At 37.0% G+C, this 22,840-nt stretch overlaps 3 protein-coding genes across 3 annotated transcripts; 1 reads left to right on the top strand and 2 right to left on the bottom strand.

Annotated features, from left to right (window-relative positions):
* Positions 1-7,845: 7,845 nt before the first annotated feature.
* On the bottom strand, positions 7,846-10,445 carry LOC121768690 (probable receptor-like protein kinase At1g11050). The gene is made up of 2 exons (XM_042165233.1): positions 9,583-10,445; positions 7,846-9,048 (listed from the first exon to the last, which is right to left on the bottom strand). The coding sequence occupies exons 1-2, from the start codon at positions 10,316-10,318 to the stop codon at positions 8,033-8,035; spliced, it is 1,752 nt and encodes a 583-aa protein (XP_042021167.1). The 5' UTR covers positions 10,319-10,445; the 3' UTR covers positions 7,846-8,032.
* A 2,547-nt stretch (positions 10,446-12,992) lies between these two features.
* LOC121768737 (dnaJ protein homolog 1-like) lies at positions 12,993-14,660 on the top strand. The gene is made up of 3 exons (XM_042165275.1): positions 12,993-13,443; positions 13,523-14,007; positions 14,071-14,660. The coding sequence occupies exons 1-3, from the start codon at positions 13,258-13,260 to the stop codon at positions 14,522-14,524; spliced, it is 1,125 nt and encodes a 374-aa protein (XP_042021209.1). The 5' UTR covers positions 12,993-13,257; the 3' UTR covers positions 14,525-14,660.
* Positions 14,661-14,722: 62 nt separating this feature from the next.
* On the bottom strand, positions 14,723-20,427 carry LOC121768736 (putative transferase At1g60990, chloroplastic). The gene is made up of 12 exons (XM_042165274.1): positions 20,108-20,427; positions 19,514-19,603; positions 18,389-18,422; positions 18,106-18,179; positions 17,953-18,018; positions 17,791-17,855; positions 16,965-17,052; positions 16,797-16,862; positions 16,120-16,285; positions 15,918-16,001; positions 15,725-15,852; positions 14,723-15,180 (listed from the first exon to the last, which is right to left on the bottom strand). Exons 1-12 carry the CDS (start codon positions 20,294-20,296, stop codon positions 15,004-15,006), a joined length of 1,227 nt encoding a protein of 408 aa, XP_042021208.1. The 5' UTR covers positions 20,297-20,427; the 3' UTR covers positions 14,723-15,003.
* Positions 20,428-22,840: the final 2,413 nt, after the last annotated feature.

Here is a 22,840-nt window from a genome sequence, read left to right as displayed (position 1 = left end):
TGATTTATGAAGATCCCTTCCTTTGATCTCAAGACCTCGACCCCGAGAAAGTACTTAAGTGCCCCTAGATCTTTCATCTCAAATTCAGTGGCCAAGTTCTTCTTGAGCTCCTCTATCTCCTTAGGGTCATCTCCAGTAATAATCATGTCATCGACATAGATTATCAAACATGTAATTTTATCCCCTTTTTTCTTCATGAAGAGAGTGTGATCTGCATTGCTCTGTTGATAATCATACTTCTTCATAGCCTCTGTGAATCTCCCAAACCATGCTCTGGGCGACTGTTTTAAGCCATACAGGGTTTTCTTCAATTGACAGACTTCCCCATCTTTGAAGTCTTCTTCGAAACCTGGAGGGGCCTCCATGTAAACTTCTTTCTTCAGTTCACCATGTAAGAAAGCATTAGTTACATCAAACTGGTGAAGAGGCCAGTCTTTGCTTGCTGCAATAGAGAGTAATACTCGGACAGTATTCATCTTTGCCACTGGTGAGAATGTCTCAGAGTAATCCACTCCATATGTCTGGGTATACCCTTTAGCCACAAGGCGAGCCTTATATCTCTCGATGGACCCGTCTGGTCTTCGTTTGATAGTAAAAACCCATCTGCAACCTACAGTCCGTTTCCCCTTTGGAAGTTGACACTTTTTCCATGTTTTATTCCTCTCCAGGGCTTTTAGCTCTACCATCATTGCATCCCTCCAATGCTTGATTTTTAATGCTTCCTTTACTGTTTGTGGAATTTCCTCTTCATAGAGGGCAGCTTCAAATGCCCTGGCCAGTTTGGTTAAGTTTGCTCTTGCCATACTTCCCACTGGATATTTTGACCTTCTGCTCGTTCTTTCAGGTGAGTACCGTTTGGGTGGAATTCCACGAGTACTTCGGATAGGTCGAATGTACTGTCCGGTGTCTTCATCTATAATCTCTCTCTGTTCTTCTTCTGTAGCAACAGTGCTAATATTAACAGAGTTCTCAAGGTTGGTTACCTCAGATATCGGAACGGGTACTGTTGGGGTGTCACCTAGCTCCATAGGTTGTGGTGTGTTCGTGGCATGCTCGGCGACAGATGTAGCTGGCTCTGGTAGTCCTTCGGTAGAGTAGTGATTATTTGGCATAGGCAGCCAACTTATCGAGTCAATTGTATTTATTTCCTTCTCCCCCTGACTTGGAAGTTGGGTGGCGTAAAAGAATTCAGTTTCTAAGAAAGTGCAGTTCATTGTGGTGATAACTTGGCGGGTTTTTGGATTATAGCACCTATAGCCTTTTTGATGAGCCCCATACCCAATGAAAACACACTTATCTGCACAGGGTGAGAATTTATTACGCTCATGTTTGGGGATATGGACAAAGACCGAACAACCGAAGATGCGAGGTTCGAGGGACAAGGTAGGAGGTATTTTAGACATGGTGGATAATTTTTGGAGAGGGTTTTTAAGGTCGAGAATTTTGGTGGGAAGTCGATTGAGGAGATATACAGATGTGGCTACGGCTTCAGGCCAGAAAAAATTTGGGACTTTGGAATCTAGGATAAGGGCTCGGGTTATATTTAGGATTGTACGATTTTTCCTCTCAGCTACCCCATTTTGTTCCGGAGTATAGGCACATGATGTTTGATGGATAAGACCTTTTTCAGCACAAAACTCTCTCATTTTAGTGTTGACATACTCTCCCCCATTATCGGATCTAAGGACCTTGATTTTGGTTTGAAATTGGGTAAGAATCATAGAATAAAAATCAGAGAATTTTGAAAAAACATCAGATTTATTTCTAAGAAAATATACCCAAGTCATGCGAGTGCAATCATCAATAAAAAGAACGAAATATCGAAATCCATTTCCCCCAACTATTGGCGAAGGACCCCAAACATCAGAGTGTATTAAAGAAAAAACCGAATCAACCCTAGTATTACTTGATTTAAAAGATTGTCTGTGACTTTTTGCCAAAACACATGTCTGACATTCAAAAGTGAAGCTTTTAGGAGAATTTGGAAATAAAATATTTAAATAACTCAAGGACGGATGTCCTAACCGCCTATGCCATAACCACATTTCTCGTTCCGTAGGTCTGTGAGCCAACATCCCTCTGCCAGTTTGAGCTACCTCGTCCACATAGTATAACCCATGGTATTCAGTGCCACGCCCAATCGTCATCCCCGTCCGAATATCCTGTAGAAAACAACAATCCGGTTGCATTAGGAGTCTGCAGTTGAGTTCTCGTGTTACATGGGAGACAGACATCAATTTTTGTGATAACGTGGGAACATAAAGACAATTAGCAATTTTCAATGTTGGAGATATTTGAATAGTCCCTGCCCCTTCAACCGGAACAAGATCCCCTCCCGCTGTCTCGATATATATTCTTTTTGACTTTGATAATTCCCCAAAATCAGCCCTATCGTATGACATAGTATCCGTTGCTCCACAATCAAATATCCACCCCCTTTCATCCCTAATATCTGATTTTTTTACTTTACAAGCCACTGAAATATCGAAATCATTATTTAGGACTGAAAAACGATTCCTACATTCTATATGGGGTGTTTTTGGAATATCAGCATGCATAAAGGGCATGTTTTGCAATTTTGGGGTGACTTGGGGTTCTTTTCCTAACAAACCACTTTTCTTGGGGTGCAAATTGAGAGAGTGAGAAAAAGCAAGGGTTTGAGGCAAAGCCCCAAACCCTTTACCTTCAATTGAGCGTGTATACGACGCCTTAGCAGCTTCTTCCTCTTTTCCGCTTCCTCCACCAGATCCCCACCAGCTGCCCGCCGCTGAGCTCCCAATCGGACGGCTGCCATCGTTCCCAGCGCCGGCGGCCACTTGGTTGCCCGCTAGGAAAAAGCTCTCGTCTGCTCCTTCTCGCCCGACGGCGATTCTTCCCTTGCCGGTGTTGTTCTTGTTTGATTTGTGACCATCTTCCCACCATTCCGGGAAGCCGACGAGTTTGAAGCACGTCTCCTTGGTGTGCTTGGTCATCCCACAATGTGTGCAATAGAGTTTTGATTTGTCAACTCCCTTTCGATTGTTGGAGTTCCCTCGCGGTGGTAGCGCCGATGAGCTGTGGGGAGGCGACTGGATTCCTCGGAATTGGAGTTGTGGTGGTGGTTGTCTCGCACCGAACCCGCCGCCTATTCCCGAATCTAGGGTTTGGGTGGCTGGTTTCCAAATCCCCTCCCTGGATTCTTCTTGTTTTACTCTTCCGAATGCATCCTCTGCGGTTGGTTCGGGATTCTCTTTTAGGAGCTCCCTCCGGAGCCCATCGTGTCGCTCGTTTAATCCGGATAGAAATTGATATAATCTCTTTGTCTCAGTTTCCTTTTTGTATGTATTGATTGCTTCTTCACAACATTTGTAGGGACATGGCTTACGGTTGTCCATCCCCACCCAGAGATTCTGGAGTTCGCTCCAATAGGCTTCGAGGGAGTCGTTTCCTTGTCGGAGTTTGTTGGTTCTGTCCTCCAAATCGTATACTTGGACTGGATCAACTCTGGTTCCAAAAGTAGTTGTAAGGCTCCGCCACATTGCCTTAGCAGTTTGATGTTGAGCAAACTGCAGCACGAGTCGTTGTTCCATGTTGTTGATGAGCCACGAAAAAACTGTGAAGTCGGATGCTTGCCATTCCTGGAATTTTGGATCATTGGTTTGGGGAGGAGCCTTCTCTCCTTCGATGTGGTCGAGCTTCTGTCGACTTCCGATTGCGACGCGCATCAACTTCGACCAGATTGGGAAGTTTTTCCCATCTAGTTTGATTCCGATTGAAACTGTTTCAATTGTCTTGTTGGCCATTGAGGATGTGGTACTTACTTGATCTTGGTTTTTATTGCAACAGGGGCTACTGTATGGTTTTTTCTGAGATTGGATAGGGATGGTTTGTTGCCTGATCTTGGCTGATTGGTTTGGAAGGGTATGGAACAGTGATGAGGAAAAATCTGAGTTCCAAAGAACTACTTTTGAATTGGCTCACGGATCGATTTTTTCTTCTGCTCTTGATACCATATTGGATTGAATAACTGAATTCATTGGATGAGTTTTGATACATTATACATGGGTATAAATAGGAGTTTAGACATAAATGTATCTAGGAACCATACATCATAATAAATGCTATTCTTATTTTCCAATACTCTTGGAACTCATGCATCTTCTTGGGACTTAATAATCTCTTTTCTCAACACAATTTGTTCCTGGCTACTGCTTGCTGTTGTGTTGCTGAGGCTGAGGCCTCACCAGCTCTATTATCCATCTGAGCTGGGCCCACCCCATATTCTAGTATCTCTTCATCAACTGACCATAAGGAATCAAGATGGCTCCACTCATCCATAATGTCTCGATCGATTAATTTATCAGGAGTTATTGCCCCAATAATAAATCAATCTAGGGTTTCTGACACAAAATGAATAAGAAACAAATTAAAAATGAAGAACAAAGAGATTACAATAATTGTTTATGTTGTCTTCAATTATTTTCATTCATACAATGTAGTACCGCATCATATATATATAGTACCTGTACTACCCTTCAGCTTGTGCTAGATCTGGACACATCGATTATCATTTTCGCCCCAAGTTCTTGAAAAATACTTAAATTAAAAACCCTTATTTTTAACCCTAGCTAGTTTTTGAATAAAGTAGCTACGTTTCTCAAAACTTGATTCATCATCTTCAATTCTTTTGAGGAATTTTCATGGATTGGGAGATCTTTAGGTTTCCTTTCGTTATAAGAAATTGTTCAAAAGGGTAGGGTTTAAAAAGGGTAAACAAGATATACAAATAGTCTAAGAAAAGGTGGAGAAGTGAAAAAAAAAATCTAGCTAGTGATGATAATGAAACCAGCACAATAAAAGCTTACAGGAAATGAATGCTGAAAGGAGCTCGCAGTATAGAGAAGATGAGAGATGCTGAAACAAAGAAATCACATTTCGCTTTCATCAGCTCATGACTTGTGTATGTTTTTTCCGAAATTATGAAATTAAATACAAAAGTCAATTGGAAAGAGGATAACAAGTATAATTACAAGTTTAATTATGATGTAGACAACTTGCGTTTTAACTCATGAATTAAGAGTGTATATCGAGTCATTTCCTTTGTTCGGTTTTTAAATTTGTTTGTGTATATAGGTTAGTAGTACAACACATGACTAAAGCTAGTACAATACGGCAATACCCTATATTTTGAAGTACAACTATTGGTCTATTGTCCTAAGAATACCCTATTAGTACTACTCCCTCCGTCCCAAGGAAGATGACCCCTTCCTTGGGCGGCACGGAGTTTTATGCAATGTTATTTTGTGTGTTAAGTGGAGAGAGTAAAGTAAGAGAGAGGGAATAAAGTAGAGAGAAAGGTGTTTCCATTTATAGTAATGAGTCATCTTGGATGAGACAAACCAAAAAGGAAAGTGGGTCATCTTTAGTGGGACGGAGGGAGTACTATTTTCTATATTTATTACTACTATTACTATTATCATTATTACTTATTTAGGAGTAAAGTACTATTAATATTTTTATAAGTTAATTGGCTCGTTTCTTTTTGTTACGTAAATGTTAAATACTAAATGGAGAAAGGATAAAATATGAATTACAAACTATATTAATTATATTTTGTTAAAAGTGAAAATGACTCAATTATCTTGGAACATTTCTAAATGAAAAACAATTCAATTAACAAGGAATAGAGTAGTACTCCCTCCGTCCCGCACTACTCGCACCTTTCCTTTTGGGCACGGAGATTAAGGAATGAGTGATAGACAAAGTCAACAATTACGGCTGTAGGTATAAATTGTTACTAAAAATGGAAAGAGTGCAAATAACTTGGGACGCCCAGAAAGGAAATAAGTGCAAGTAGTGCGGGACGAAGGGAGTACCATTTTGCTATAAATGGCTGCCACTAATAACCGTAACCTACTATATAGTTCATATCAAACTTATTTTATTTATACAACGAGTCTCCATATTTAAGTCTTATCTAAGTACTCTCCCGTTTCATAATAATAGTCTTCTATTTTCATTTTGATTTATATCATAAAATTAGTAGTCCACTTTCATTTTAGGCAAGTTTTTCTCTTTTATGAGATGAACCTTATTCTCCATTAACAACTCACTAGTCACTTTTTTACCTATCTATATCTTTTACTTTATCAATTCGTATTATAACACGTGCTATCCCCAAAGTTCTTATTTTTATGGGACGAAGTATAATATAAGTACACAAATTCGTGGTTTATGCATTTTGGAATATATCGGTCGAATATATTCTATTTCTGCATAATCAAAATTTAGGAGAGTAAAGTACAGAGATACCCTGTATATACTACTAGTATTTTGAGATACTCTATATATACTAATTCAACTACCTATTGACAAAATAAAACTAAAATAGAAGGAAACATTTAATTCAGATTCTCCCATTTAATTTTTAGAAACTATGCACCGACATTACTCTCTCTATGGAAATAGTCATTCCTCATAATATTTACCATTTCTCTGCAAATGTTATGTTTTGACAAAGTTGCGCATGGATATTTTTATATTTTCTCTCTTTGGAATTTAAATTTAATTTTTAAATTACGACTTTCTCAGATTCCAGGCGTAGAAATGGTCGGAGAAGAAGACTAGAGAGAACACGAAAAAGACGAGATGCGGTGAAGCTATTGGGCTTAAGTGATTGGGCTTCAATCATTAGGCCCAAATCGCACAAATAAAGAAAAGAAATGATACATCAAAGTAATGTTACTTGTGGAGTTTACTTCTTAGAAGTAAATCGACTAAAATGCAACACTCCGCCCGATTAAACAAGAGACTCTATACGACTATACTAAGGTGGCGTTCGGTTTTCAAGATAAAATAATACAAGATACAATCTAAGATTGAGTTATGAGATTATTTTAGTCATAGGGGGTTAGCTATGACTAATTATCTCATGATTATCCATATAGGATTGAGTTGGAGGACTAAATCTTATGAACCAAACACACTACTAATTTAATCATAAGATACAATCTTGCAAACCGAACACCCCTAAAAATACTTCACGGCACGAATATCCATGAAGTTTTACCATTGTTTAAGGTCGCACAATTTTTTTTTAAAAATTAGTCGGAGTATAGTTAATATTCTCCTCTTATCATCTAAAAAAAACTCTTTCCTTTTTTTCCACGGTTCCCTAAATATAGAAATTTTCTATTTTCCCGTTCCTAAAAATAGGTCATATTTTCTTTTTCGTCCGTCCCATAGAAATAGTCCATATAAATTTATGACAACCTTTTTCTCCTCTTTATCAGTGATGAGTCTTACTACACAATTTTAACAACTTTTTCTCATCCTCTCTTAAGACTTTACCTATTATGCATTAAAATCCGTGTTAATTCTAAAAGATATAATTCCATGTTCATCTTCCCCAAATTGAGATTTTACTAGGATGCCACATATGAAAAAAATTGACATCGGCACACACTCAGGTAACAAAATGTATCCTAATGAGACCAAGTGAAATATTTTGTACTCTCACTTATGTCAACTTCAAACTTTTTATACTACTATACAATAAATGGTGAAACTATTTTGTATGAGAGGAGTAATTACCCCATTTGAGGTAATTTAAGCTGATAGCTTGGATACTAGGTAGACGAAGATTGGCGCAGTCAAATAGTATACTATTCTCTCCGGCTCGTGCTAGTTGCACTTTTCATTTTTAGACCTTTTTAGATTGTTTGTACTAATTATGGTATTTAATTAAGATATTAGAGCTAGTTAAGTGTTCATTTATTAAGTGTTTTTTAAATATACTTGAAATGCTAATTTTATTACACTAATTATTTATACTTAAACTTACACTATAAAGATGAAAACTGCAAGTAGTATAGAACATAGAACGGAAAGAGTATTTGATAACAAAATATATGACAATGTGAACATTTTGTATACACATTAGACAATGATGAAACTTTTTTACATCAATATCAATAGTATAATTGCAGAAAGAAAAACATCATTGCAAAAAATAAGGAAAAGAAAAGCACAAGAAAAAAAAACCCATGATTCTTCAATTTGGAAAAGGAGCAAAGGATGGCCTATCCGGAAGAATAGGCAGCTCAATATCCCCTTCCAACATCTTCACCGCTTCCAAAATGGTAGGCCTCAGCGCCACCATCAAATGAGCACAAAGAATCCCCACCACCACAAATCTCTCCATAATCTCCTTCGGAAACCCTCTTCCCAACAAGCAAGGATCCAACACCTGCTCCACCCTCCCCCCCTTCACCTGCGGCCACGCCCAATCCGTTATCAACACCGTCGACGACGACAGATCCAGCGCCTTCCTCCCGCACATCACCTCCAGCACCACTATCCCGAAACTATACACGTCGCTCTTCTCCGTCAGCTGCCCGTACAAAGCGTACTCCGGCGCCAAGTAGCCGTGCGTCCCCGCTATCCTCGTCGTCAGCCGCCCCTCCCCTCGTTTGGCCAGCCCGAAATCCGCCACCCTCGCCCTCATCTGCGCGTCTAAGAGTATGTTCGTCGGCTTGATGTCCCGGTGGTAGACCGGAGGGTTGACGCCGCGGTGGAGGTAGAGTAACGCGTTGGCGACGTCCAAGATCACGCTCTTCCTCTGCGGCCACGGCATTGTTCTGTCTAATCCTCTCTGTTTCGGGAAGAGATGCTCGCTTAAGTTGCCGTTCGGCATGTAGTCGTAGATGAGGTATTTTTGATGGGTGGTGTCGTCGACGCAGCAGCCGCGGAGAGGGACCAGGTTTCGGTGGCGCAAACTGGTGATGATCTCGACTTCGCTCACAAACTCCAACTCTGTATCGATTACTTTCTTTACGGCGATCAAGCTGCCATCTCCTAGTTTGCCTTTATACACCTCTCCAAACTGGCCTCTCCCAATCAAGTTTTTAGGCGACAAGCTATCAGTTGCTTTCTCAATATCATTGATTTTATACCACAATGTGTCTGTCTTGGGCCTCCAGTTGAGCAGCGGCCTATCGTCCGAGGAGTCGGAATCTGAGCTCGCAAACCCTTCCGACTCTGAGGCCGCCACCTGCTTCTCTCCGACCACTACAAGAAAATCAAGTCTTAGTTAGGCTAACTAAATTTTATTCAAAAAAAATCATAAAATTTGGTCAAACTCTATACTGCAACTTTCAAATTCTAATTTCAATTACGGTGATTGTATATTGTTGATGTTTTACCACCCAATTAATGTCGTCTTCTTAAATAAAGACGACCTTGTATGACTCACCAACGATGATGCATATGTTAGGTACAACTTCACCAAGTACTGATAAAAACGATAAATTACCAGAAAAATCATAGTTGTTCTATACTTTCGAATTCAATTTATGGCAACAGCTGATCGCCTATTGATTTTTTCCATCCCAATGACGTCGGTTTCTTTATTGTATCTCATCGATGATGACACATATGTCAAATGCAATTTCCCAAAAACTTTTCGCCTCGAGATAATTGCAAACTAAAACAGTTTCATGTTTATTTTTCAGTTGATAGATTAATCAGAATTTGATTAAAAAAAATTCATGATTTTTGGCATTTTACCCTAATAAAAGTATAAGCAAAATTGTATCCACACACCTCCTTTGAGTAGGAAAGCGACGAGGCAAGTCACCACCACGGCGGCGAAACCAGCGCCGGCGGCGGCAAGGATGAGGCTCCGATCCCCTCCTCCGCCTCCGCGGGAGAGCAAAGGCAAGCCGAAGATACAAGAGAGCGCTCCGGTGCTGTGAGGCCCGAGCTCATTGACCACTCCAGCCGCATACAGAATCGTATAATGAAAGCAGCCAGTGGAGTGTGAGATATTCCCATCAATCGCCAGCAATCGCGACTGCGCCCTAAACCCCGCGCCGACGCAGGCGTCGCAGGCGCCGAGGTCAGACAGGTCGCTGCGGCACGCGAGGTCGAGGGGCGTGGACTCCCCCAGCAGCGCCACCCAGTCGCGCCTGGTCTGGAGGCCCGCGCAGACGTTGGTGGTGTTGACGAAGCGGTGCGGCGCGAAGCAGGCGGAGGCGATTTGGCGCGGGAGGCCGAGGCGGTCGAGTTTCGATTGGAAATTGGAGAGGCAGGACGACGACGTTTCGAGGTCGGGGAGGCGGAATAGGGACGTGTTTTTTAAGCGGTGCGCGAAGGCGACGCCGTAGAGGCTGGTGAGTGTTTGGCAGCAATTGGGGGAAGGAATACCCGCCGCCGTTGACGGCCGGCAAGAGGAGGTGTCCCAGGCGATTTTGACCACATATTCTAGATCGAGGGGGCATGCCGATGATCGGGTGAAGAAGAAGATACAGAGGCACACGACTGAGCAGAGATTGATCATGTTTTCACCTCAAAATCAACGCTGGCTTCATCCTCAAAGACGATGATTTCTTCTTTATTGTTGAAATTTCTCTCCGGAGTGAAACAATAAGGAAACATCTCAGTAAGTAAGTTTGAACTTTCATCAAATTAAGAAAAATGGGAAAGTGATTGATTGGGATATTTGATAACATTATTATTATTATTATTATTATTATTATTATTATTATTATTATTATTATTATTATTATTATTATTATTATTATTATTTATGTAGTTCTACTCCATTTACTACTTAATTGACCTAATCATAATATTTGAGCATGTTTGAAAATTAAGTACTTTGTAATATGAATATGTCAAATATGTCGTAGATTCGCCCTTTTATTTATTCTTTTATGATTAAAGTTTAAAATGACTCTTCTACTTTTTTCACATGCTGTGTTGGACTGTTGGTTTTTATTTCGAACAGTATCTTTTGGTTTATAATTAACAGTTCGTCAAAAACTATTGATCAATTGCAGTTTGACCATATTGGCTAGTTAATTATCATTCTAATTAACTAGTTTTAACATAATTAATTATTCTTTAAATAATTAAGTACTCCTTCCGTTTCACGGCATTTCATTTTGCGCACTCATTTTGTAAAAATAATTATAAATAGTTAAAGTGGAGAAAAAGTAAAGTAAGAGAGAAAATATTGTAGATAAGACTCTTCTCTACATTATTTTCTCTCCACTTTAACTATTTATAATTATTTTTATAAAATGAGTGCGCAAAATGAAATGTCTCTATTACTGTGGAACGAAGGGAGTACTATTTTTACGAAAATGATATGTCACATGAACATTTTTTTTAGCAATATTTCAATTCATCACAATCTACTAGAAGAAGAAAAACCATAGGAGGAGAGTATTTAGGTAATAGTACTACTGCAATGATCTTCTTTTAGTTTTAGGTGGTGCAACTTTCCTAGTAATGCATGGGAAGTTAGGTTCCAAAGTCCTTGTCATGTCTTCATATTCATTTTTTTTCCTGTCAAATGGAGGACTGATATAGTCAATAACATGATCAGTTTTCAAGCCGTGTTTACATATGAACTTAGAACAAAATTTGTATCAAATGGTGTTTTGTATTTTGTTCGGTCATCTCGAACCATTTACATCAATCTAAATTCATTTTTAAGTAAATTATATTAAAACGTGATTTTATTCCAACTATTTACACCACACTCAAACTTTACATTATTGTTAGTATATGTCTCACAATTTTTTTTAGAGTAGACCTATATTTGGTATTATTCAATAAAGAAAATGAATAATTTAAGTTTGCAATATGATTGACAAAATTTTTACACAAAAAATGAGATTTTGTGCAAAATTGGAGATAGTCTTATACTCCCTTCGTCCCACAATAAGAGTCACACTTTGTCATTTTGGTACGTTCCACAATATGAGTCACACTTCATTTTTACCATAAATGGTAAGTAGGTTCCACATTCCACTAACTTACTTCAGTCACATTTTATTATAAAACCAATATAAAAAAGTGGATCTCATATTCCACTAACTTTTCCAACCCACTATTTTTTACATTTCTTAAAACTCGTGCCCATAATAAGAGTGACTCCTATTGCGGGACGGAGGGAGTAACTTATAACATGAGGTCTTGTCGGTAAGATTCGTCTTAAAATTTAAATTAAACTTCTAAAAAAATCTTAAATTTAATGGGAGTTAGGGAATGCCATAAAATATCAATAGTAAATAACATTGTAAACCTAGAAAGACCCAATTTTTCTTGTGAATAATTTGTTCATAGTTGGAACACCTATAAACCATCTTACACTTTCTCTAAGAATGGTACTTTGAAATTTAAAATAGAATAAGCAATTAGCTTCAATAATACTTCAAAATCAATTTCATCGTGGAGTTTGAGTAAAATATACCCATTTTTGGGTTTACACTAAAACAAATTCAAATCACATTTTCAAATTTTATGAGTAAAATATAGAAAAAATTCTTTTAACTTTGAGTTTAATGTAAATAGATAAAGTAAAATTACTATTTGCTTGACATTTACACTTGAATTGTCATCGCATACACAAGCATACCCTTCACAACATGTATTCTCAAAGACCTTTGGTGGACTTCATCTACTCCTAATTTGGACTGAAGTGTAAAATTGACTTAGTGTCAATACAAAATTTTCAGTAAAATTAATCTTCTATTGAAACTATAATTTGGATTTTAGCTGTAAAATTGATTTAAACAAAATTAATACTACTACTTAAAGTACTATAAAATTAAACCATTACGTATGTTCAGATTTGTTAAGAATAATTCTCAACAATAACTACTTATTAATTTTAAATAATTAGAAAGCAGAGTAGTTTGTAATTGGTATTGTAACTTATGTAACAATCACTAAATTTCTACCATGCACACGGATCGATTATAGTTCACTCTTTTCATATAATTAGTTGTAATTTGTGTAACAATCGGTAATATTATGTACTTACATATTAACTTTACATGTTTGCAGATATAATACATGCTTGAAGGACATATTTGGACAAGCTCAAAAATATTATTTTTGAGAATTGTTATCTAATTTACCTATAAATTAAATACTATAGGACATGACAAATGTAAACACCACTTGAAATCAATATTACATTTTGATATTCACATGTACTACCTTCAATTTATTTAGTTTGATATCCAAAATTAAATACGGCAGGTACGAAAGCATAAATTCAGTTACTTACTGTATTTTTTTTCTTGTTTGTCATAGCAAAGATGCCTCAGAATGCCTCCTAATAAAGCGCTTCATGTTATATTTCATTTCTTTGGCATTTGAACCATCTGATTAAAACAATCTTTTCTTTTCTTCCTTTTCCTTGAGAGATCTCTCTTGCCCTTCCCTTCCATCATCTTCTCTCTTTTTCCAGTCCCCCTGCAGATGGGAGATTCTTCAAAGTCACAAACATCAAACTGGTATAACGTTCTCGGAATCCCGAAATCGGCATCCCTCTCAGAGATTTGTAAAGCATACAAATCTCTGGTGAAGAAATGGCATCCTGACAGAAATCCCTCCAACAAAATAGAAGCTCAAGCCAAATTTTGTTCCATCAATGAAGCCTACAGGGTAAGAAGCACTAAGCATCTATCTCCATCATATATAATTTGTTATTGTCATATCATCCTTGACACAACTTCTCTTTCAGGCCCTTAGCCTCAAGAAAAGAGAGGAAGACATCCTCAAGAATAGAGGTGGAGGAGGAGAAGGCAATGCAAATCCAAGCAATGGCGAACGTAAGCCCAAACACAAGAAGAAAAAGTCACACGATTGTGACAAAGCCAACGGACTCCAAATTTCCCATCCAACCCTTCTTTCACGTACAACAAGCCGCACAAGCCCTCTAACCAGCCCCACATTATCCAGCAGGAGAAATAATATACCTCCTGCTCCTCCTTTCGGATTATATCCTTTGTCTGTAGGAGACGCGCCCACGACACCCTCCACGCCCGAAGACCTTGTCCCTTTTTCTAAAGTAGCTAGCCGGAGATGCAGCACTCCCATATTCTTTTCACAATCTGCAGCTCGTATAAAACCTCCTCCCGTTCAGAAAAAGATCGCATGCACCCTTGAGGAACTGTGCCTTGGATGTGTCAAAAATATCAAGATCACAAGAGATGCCATATATTCAGGGTATCATGCAAATAATTTCTACTCTTCACTCAACTTCAAAAAATTAACATGAAACTTGAACAGGTTGATTGTTGAAGAGGAAGAGTTACTCACAATCCACGTGCAGCCGGGATGGAAGAAGGGCACGGAGATCACGTTTGAAGGGAAGGGTGATGAAAAGCCAGGGACTCTCCCTGCTGACTTAGTATTCTCCGTTGTTGAGAAAAAGCATCCGTTATTCAGAAGAGATGGTGATGATTTGGAGCTTGCGTTGGAGGTCCCTCTTGTTCAAGCTCTATCGGGATGCACCACTCCAATCCCTCTGCTAGGAGGAGGCCAGATGACGGTGTCCATAGATGATATCATATATCCAGGATATGAGAAGAAAGTACCTGGACAAGGCATGCCTATTTCAAAACAAGGTAATAGAGGAAACCTCAGACTCAAGTTCCTGGTTGGGTTTCCAGCTGAACTCAGCAACGATCAACGGGTGCAGATAGTTAACATTTTAGAAGGATGTTCTTCATCATTCGACTAATTAAGTGAATACCTACGTTGTTTTCAATCACGAGATGGATCTAAGTAGACATGTCCGATCATTACATTGATTGGAGTTGAGTCGTGTGAACGGCCTATTTTTGTTTCAAGTGATAGGCATATTGTATCATGATGTACATACTCTGTACCTTCATCCAAGAAAGATTTTCTTTTGTTGTTGAAGATAATATCAAATTCATTAAAGGTTGAAAATATGAGTTTCCCAAAAATGAAAATGGCTTGATATACAAGTCAAACAAGATGTTTCTTCACTTCTAACTAGAAGGGGCTATCAACGCATAGGAGAATCCACAACTAGTGCGAGGTATAGGATAGACATTTTGTTAGTTCATTCATTTGGATAAATATAACCACACCTTGAACAGAATTCAAATCCAAGATGTGGTAAAAGATTATTATGAAATAAAATGGGACTTTGGGATATCCCTAGTTTATTATACAAGCATGTAGTAACTAAACTTAGGCTTTGGATGGTGGAGGTTGATCCTTTAGGAAGGGAACCTCAACTAGAGTCCCAACAACAGTGTCTCCAACTGTTACAGAGTCCCCCTCTGAAGCCGCCCTCCTCTTAATATATCCGAGTCCAAAAGGCCCAGACGCTTTCGTACCATCCGTATAACTTGTCAGTTTTCCCACCTGTAACATGACAGGGCTTTCATCACACCTTCATTAAGGTTGATAGGTTGCAAACAACAACACTAATCTGAAGTGTTCATGCAAAATTCAATTGCTTTTGTGAGCGTGTGTGTGTGTTGGGGGGGGGGTGCCTTCAAATAACTCAATTGTTCAAAATTTTCACAATGTTGTCAAATTGCTTCTAATTTAATGCTGAGGGTGGACACCTAAATGTGTGTATGGCTTAAACGATTGATATACTAAACAATGTGGCTGGATGTTTATGCCACTTCAGCTTGTCATGATGTCATTAAATTGCCACTTCAGCTAGTCACGGTGACATTACTTCGTCCAAAACTGATAATGGTATAAAAAAACAAGATACTTGAAAGTTCGCATATTTAGAGGCAGAATTTTTTATTCATATGCAAAATCATAATAAGAATTGGGTGAAAGTTAGTGTATTTAGGCACAATTACCTCCTTTTTTTCAACCTTAACTCAGAAAAGGCTAATTTAGGTAGTCAGAAAGACATCCGTGATATTGAGTGAATATTGTGTATTACCTTTTTCCCGTCTACAGTAATGATGCTGCCTGGTGCCACTTGAGATGATAAACGAATTCCCCAAAATCTCTGTTTGATTCCATCATAAGTAACAAGTCTTGAGATGGTTTCTTGTCCTTTATAACATCCTGCAAAAGAATTTAGCTTCATATAACCATGCCGTATTTCATACATAGAAATGATTGTGTGAAACCTTTGTTGAACGAAACAGCCCTCCAAAGACCAGCCTCTAAAACATTAAATTCCTCAGTGAGTTCTTTCCCAGGAGCTGGTCTTCCTGCAGATGTCTAAAAATGTCAATGACTTGATGAGGGTGAAAGGTCAATGTACCACAAAGGGAATATTTTGTCTTAAAAGCATTAGAATGTTACAAGCAATTGAGAAAAGACAAGAACCTTGAAGCACCCTCAATGTCTCCCAAGCATCAGGACTCATAGGAACTGCCCCATGGCCTATAAGAGCTTTCCGGATGGCTCCTGCAGCAGCAGGAGACATCATAAATGTGAAGCCTTCCACTGAAACGGTACTACCTACTGCCACAGTAACCGGCATCCCATCAACCTACATAACAAAACAAAGTTCACAAACATTTTTGTGAAATGAAAAACAACATACGAAGCACGAGATTATCATATAGTTACAGATTACAAATGTAGCAGTTATCATCTAAGAAACCAACTTGTTTTACTGTATTTCCTGCCACTATTGATGGTCACATGGATCATAATTTGCAGAAACGTGTTAGTGGCCAAAAAGTCATATAAGAAACTCAATGGACCATATAGATAGGTATCACAGATGCAATTGAAAAAGCTTCATGATCTGTTTAACCATAAAGTACAATAATATAGGAGTGTCGTTTTAGTCAACAATAACAAAAAACTAACCAAGGAGAATACACCGAGTTCATGGTAGTTACAAAGGTTCAGAAGCCTACAACAAATCATGGCACATAACTGTGTAAAGAAACTATTATTAACATGGTCGCCAGAAGCGTTACACCTCCATTAGCTTCAATATGGCAGATATGAAATAAATTTGGCAGTACCTCAAAAATCAGAAGAAAACTTACACTGTAATGCTCATGAGAGCCATATGCTTTTCCAGTTAGATTTCCTAGATTCAATTCGTCCATTATCTGTCCCAGTAACCCAAATTGGACAGAACAGAAATGTGAAGAACGGAACATAATCAGGAAGTGAAAATTCTCAACCATCCTAAATATACCACCAAAACATACTTTGCTGCTTTTAGGTCCCAATAATGCACACATGCTGGTCTTTTCAGTAATATCTTGAATTTCCACCTTGTCAGAGAAAAATATGTACCTGTGTCAGAAAGATGTGAGATTTATTAGGAAATGATTTTATTGGTGTTCTCATGATTTTATAAGTTCATGGATATAACCATAAAATGTTATAACTTATAACAGTTTTTATATGTTGTAAATTATCATTGTTCAGAAATGATTTTATTTGTATTCTCATAATGATATTAAAAGGATGTAATGTTGCGAGTGGTACGAGTTTGTAGTATATACTTTACTGAAATACATCATTAATCCATTCTTTAAAAAAAATTGTTATTTGAATGAGGTTTCGAAACACAATTTATCATACTACATACTTTTATGGACTATTTTCAATTAAGGACATTCTATATAGCTAAAGCGCCATTCGATAAAATTCAATAAAAATCAGATAAACACAATTTTCTAAACCAAAGAAATGGCTTTGAATAAGATGTAACGCTGTTTCAAAAGCTGGTAGTAGTATAACGATTGGATCTAAGTTTCTAACATGGAGCTTTTAAGAAGATGCTTTGCAAATATGAATAATGAATCAAGATATGCTGCAATAATCTTGATAGTCAATATTAAACTAAGTTTTCCCAAAGGAAAGAAATTTTGTGGTTTTTTCTGTACACAGTCAGCTAGGAAGGATGAACCAAAGCTAGTTCTGGTGTAAAGTAAAGCCAAAATGGGCTAGAAACAGAATGAAATAAATCATAAACAAATAGGAAGTTGCAGTGATTGCAAACCATAGGGAAACATTTATAAAGCATACTTCTTCAGCATTTCAGTTATGCTTCCACAAGTCATTGGAGAGACAACCAGAATAACAGCATTGTTCTGTAGATGAAACATGCAGATAAACACCAATCATACAAACTTGGAAGAGTTTGAATGATAAAAATTGGGAGTATTTGCAAATACAAATTTAAATTACCATGACCCATGCATGTGAAATATCAATAGTCCGAGCTGTTGGTGTCACAAACACTGTGTCACATCCCTACAAAATTCACTCAACATTCAACACCGAAAGAGTAGCTAATATTAAGAAGTAGAGAAAAGAATGTGGGATATGCAGATGAACTACCTGGCCTTCACCAAGACATTCAAAGTTTGCAGTGGTTTGATTATGAAGAAACTGAATACGATCTTCCCCACTGACTTTACCAGAAGTCAACAGTCAAGGATGAAAAGAATAACAATTATATGCATACTAGTTATTGTTGAGCATTCACTCTAAGTCTAAAGTATGATCCTATTATATGTATTCTACAACTGATTACATACTAAGTTTCCGATTATCACCATATAAAAGAACAGCATCACAAAGATTGGTGATCAAAAGGAAAAAAAGTTGAAAAGTATGTTACCTCTTACTCGGCCATAGTCTGAAAGATCCACAACCTAGCCATCCATTATATGTTAATCAAGAAAATAAGATTATCAGAGAAAATGCATTTGGCATAATATTCAGCAGGTTCAGCTACACATAAAGAAAAATTACAAACTAAACTCAAATCAGTTCAATTCTCAATATGGAAGCTTGAGGAGATGGCAAAAAAAATTGTCATTTAGCAGGCATCTGGGATATCAAACTGAATAAGTTCAAAGGAATGTGATAGGTGAAAGTAGCTATGATGTTTTAAATGAGACTAGTTCTCCTCGAGGCAGTACATGTGAACATCAAAAATGTGCATATATAATGGCCATACTTTTATTTTTTATCTTAAACACTAGGGTACAAGCAGAGACTAATGGCTATTAAACGTGGAAATTGTGAAGTGCGTGTGAGCCCACATACATAGTACAAGGAAAAATGAGTAGGCACCTGCCCTTTAGTGAGCAAAAATAAGGTAAAAATATCATAGGTGCAATAAGACTCCTAACGTAAAATATGAAGAAAATTATGCTTAATCCATTATTGGAACCAAAACAAGCTTAAGAGAGAAATACATCAACGAGTAGCACACACAAAGTTAGAGGTGTTTAAATGCATAACTAGAAGAAAATTGCTGAAAAGCTATAAAACAAACTATGGAACTCTTTGACATGCTAAATAACTCAAAATTCCTAAACTATGCATCATCAGATGATTATTCATCATCATGAAGCTCAACACCTTGAGCCTCCTCTTGATGAAATTCTCAAATTTCCAAGATAGTCACTTTAAGCTGCTCTCTAGCCTTTTATTAATACCACTCTCTTCATGTCTAAGTAGCCAAATAATAGTTTTATTTATTAGCCGAATTTAAAATGTAAGCAAAAGGACATGTATTTGCGGCTTATGCATAGTGGAATCCATATACCATTCTATATCAAATTAATCATCATTCTTTTACTTGCTCACATAAGTCAAATAAAGTAATTCTTCCTGCCAAATTTGGGAGAATTTGAACCAGAACAATTCATCTAGTCATGATATTTCGAATAGATAGTGCTTACGCTATTATTTTAACATGAACAATGATATAAAAAAATTGAATTTATCTACATACCACTGCACCATTAGCAAATGCATCCAATGCCTCATCTGCACTGGCGTATGCATCTGGGGTTCCATCTTCTTCAGGAAAAGCCGCTGTCTCCTGACAAATGAGTAACAATCAAAGAGTTCCTTGAGCAAGGAGATAGAAATAGCATTAAGCAACATAATCTCATAGAAACTTTAGCTCTAGTAAATAATCTTCTAGAAAGTAATACTACTATTCTTCCATTTTCCAAATTAAGAATTACGTTTGAGAAAACACAAATAACACTTAAAGGATAGGAGCCAAGTGTAATTCAATTTTCAGGTGCAACTCATTTGTATCTCAGAGTTCATCACTAAGTAAGTTGCTAAGTGATGGAAACATTGAGATGGATATCATTTCCATGAACCCGAAACTCATTCAATAAATTACCTATTAATAGCCAGACGTTCCAACCAACTAAAATAATCCATCAGCAAAATCTCATAATTAGGGTAAAGCACGCTTCAACAAAGAATAACCTAACAAACTCACAGCTATTTGATTGAACAGAGTCGGGAATAATGTATACTCAGCAAAGACTAAATGCGTGAGAAATAGATTATAGTGAGAGCGGCTTACCAGCGGGTCGAGGTCGATGGGAGGAGGGGAGAGGTCGAAAGGGAGCGCCGCCGGTGACAGCAAGGACCCCGTCTTGCTCTTCTTCTGAGGACAGCAAAACGCGGGGGTTTGGAGCTTGTGAGAAGGCAGCGCGCTGGGGAAGGAACGCCGCGGCGAGAAGAATGAAATTGAGGTGGGATGGGATAACATATCCGTCTTCTTCCGGCCAACGGATTTTGGTATTTCCGATCAGGATTTGGGCTGCGGATTATTTTACTTTGCAGAAGGCCCAGTTATTAATAAGCCGTTTGCTCAACTCTTCCTGGATAGATTATTCAATGTCATTCATTAGTGTTTTGGTTTATAGATAGCCATATTTTGGTCTATATTTTTCAGTGTTCAGTTCAACCATATTTTAACCTAGCTAGGCTAGTGGTTTATTTCAATTTTACTGCAATTTGCTGGAACTACCGTTGGAAATCGATGCAGGTCGTGGTATGTAAGCATAGTCATGGGCTCGAAGCCGACCTTGTGGTAGCACGACGATTTAAACATTAATATATTCTCGCTTTATACTACCGTTGGAAATCGATGCAGGTCGTGGTATGTAAGCATAGTCATGGGCTCGAAGCCGACCTAGTGGTAGCGCGACGATTTAAACATTAATGTATTCTCGCTTTATATAGTAATATCACAGTATCGACAATGGGTACAATTGTATCCAAAAAAATTTCATCATAATGTATTTAAATATACACAATACTAATTCATGTACATGGTCCAGTGATAGTCACCTCCCATTTCACAAGCTTGTCCTTTGTCCGACACTCACTAACTGAAATGTAGTACAATTTTTTATCATATGCATTTTTATATTTTTAATTTTTAATCCTTCTACACAATTTACATAGGAGTATATATTTATTTTTACTATTTTTTCAAATCTTTCAAAGCATTTTTTATGTCTTCGTCATTTTAGTTTATTAATATATTCTTATGCATTTTAATTCCATATAGTCTTGTCATAATATATAATTAGTTTTTAACTTTTCGATTCTATCTTATGCATATCTTTATGATGTTTTTAATAGCAATAATAAAATAATGGATTTTCATCGAGAAAACAAATACTTGAAGAAAAGAAAAGAAAAAGAATTGGTTATCTTTTGAAGTTCCGAATCTATATAATTATTTATCGTACTCCCAAATGGAAAATCTTGGATCTACCACTGATACAAATGTAAATTTTGATTAGTTTCTTGATAATGTTAGTACTATGATTAAATGTAGTACGATGGCTGCAAAAATTTTCACATGATTAATTCCATGTTGTCTTACGGTCAAGAAAATTGAAGATGGGGAAAGGCAATACTCCATAAGAACAATTTTGTTGTAAAACGATTTTCCAAGGTGTTCATCAAGAGAAGGTTGATTGAAGATCGAAGAATACAAATCACTCAAAAATTGGTGTCGAATAATTAGCTCAGAATAACCGCATCCAAATTGTGATTTTATTTTTATATCATGTGAAGTTTATTACACAAATGTTATGTTAGCTTCCATCTCATCAACTAAATGTCATGTAATTTAAACAGATGTTATGTTAGAGCGTCAATGTAATTTAAATTAACTCAGAGGTTTAATTGACAATCCTATGTAGTGTTGAAGCTAGCTTCTTCTCCAGAGTTTTCTTGGTCATCAATATGACCTATCCTTAGTAGAACCGATCTAATTCTATGAACAATTGGAATTTTACTTTATGATATTATAGAATCAACTTTGATATTTGTGTACAAATTAATATTTCAAAAAATTTCTTAATATTAATTACTAATATCCCCATAGATAAGTAACAAGATGTAGTGCGTTTGCTTTGACGTAATGGTAGTGCGGCTACCGTCTGATGCCAATGATTTCGTTTTCGAGTTTATTGTGGCCTACATTCATTTATCAACAAAAATGAGATGTAAATAAAAATATGGTAAATTGTTAAAAAAAATATATGAAGTTTAGCCAAAATCTGATCAATCCCACCAGGAACGTATCCATGATTTTATTATAAGAGGGGCAAAATGATATATATAGGAAATTTTTTATATTTGAGCAGGGGCAATAAGTGCAATTTTTAACATATATTTAAAAATTTATAATAAATTTATAAAGGCAAACAAGAACTGAGGAGGGGCATTTGCCCCACCACCTAATAGGCTAGATTCGCCCATGAATCCCGCACCTCCAGGAGTTAGTCAATTTTATCATAACTTTAACGAGTTCTGTCAGGTTGAGATTTTTTAGCTTAATTGAGAATTGAGATGCATTTTCAGCCACTCATCCACAACATTTTCAAAATGTCAACTGCAAGTAGATTATGTCAACTCGGAGATATTATCGTCAATAGGCTGCATACCAAATGTCAATTTATATGTGTATAGTTGACATGAATTGTATATGTAGTTGACTATAAAAATAAAATTTTAAAAAAATATTTATTGAATAAAATGTACCATAAAATTATTATTCTGCTCTTTCATAATTAATTAATATAAATTTTTTTTCCATGTGGCAAATTCTGGATCACTCATTTAATAAAATGAGTGGTTGTTCTTATGCTAAAAAAATCACAACCTTAACTTTAACATTGTGTATATGATTTGAAAGTCAAAATACTTTAGCCTAATCTTATATTCTGTATTATTTTTATTAATGTTAAATGAATTGTGTGAAAAATATTTAAATTTGTAAAAAAATTATAAA

This window comes from Salvia splendens, chromosome 15 (genome assembly GCF_004379255.2).
Source record: "Salvia splendens isolate huo1 chromosome 15, SspV2, whole genome shotgun sequence".
NCBI lineage: Eukaryota > Viridiplantae > Streptophyta > Magnoliopsida > Lamiales > Lamiaceae > Salvia > Salvia splendens.
The sequence above is the reverse complement of the archived record's forward strand: the minus strand, read 5'-3'. Positions and strand labels throughout refer to the sequence as shown.

Coding starts and splice junctions, on each gene's coding strand:
- LOC121768690 (XM_042165233.1), bottom strand. CDS start 10,318: ATGATCAATCTCTGCTCAGTCGTGTGCCTCTGTATCTTCTTCTTCACC. Junction 9,049..9,582: donor CGCTTTCCTACTCAAAGGAG/GTGTGTGGATAC, acceptor ATTTTCTTGTAG/TGGTCGGAGAGAAGCAGGTG.
- LOC121768737 (XM_042165275.1), top strand. CDS start 13,258: ATGGGAGATTCTTCAAAGTCACAAACATCAAACTGGTATAACGTTCTC. Junction 13,444..13,522: donor CCATCAATGAAGCCTACAGG/GTAAGAAGCACT, acceptor CTTCTCTTTCAG/GCCCTTAGCCTCAAGAAAAG. Junction 14,008..14,070: donor AGAGATGCCATATATTCAGG/GTATCATGCAAA, acceptor AAACTTGAACAG/GTTGATTGTTGAAGAGGAAG.
- LOC121768736 (XM_042165274.1), bottom strand. CDS start 20,296: ATGTTATCCCATCCCACCTCAATTTCATTCTTCTCGCCGCGGCGTTCC. Junction 18,019..18,105: donor AATGTCTTGGTGAAGGCCAG/GTAGTTCATCTG, acceptor TGAATTTTGTAG/GGATGTGACACAGTGTTTGT. Junction 16,286..16,796: donor GCTCTCATGAGCATTACAGT/GTAAGTTTTCTT, acceptor TTTGTTATGTAG/GTTGATGGGATGCCGGTTAC.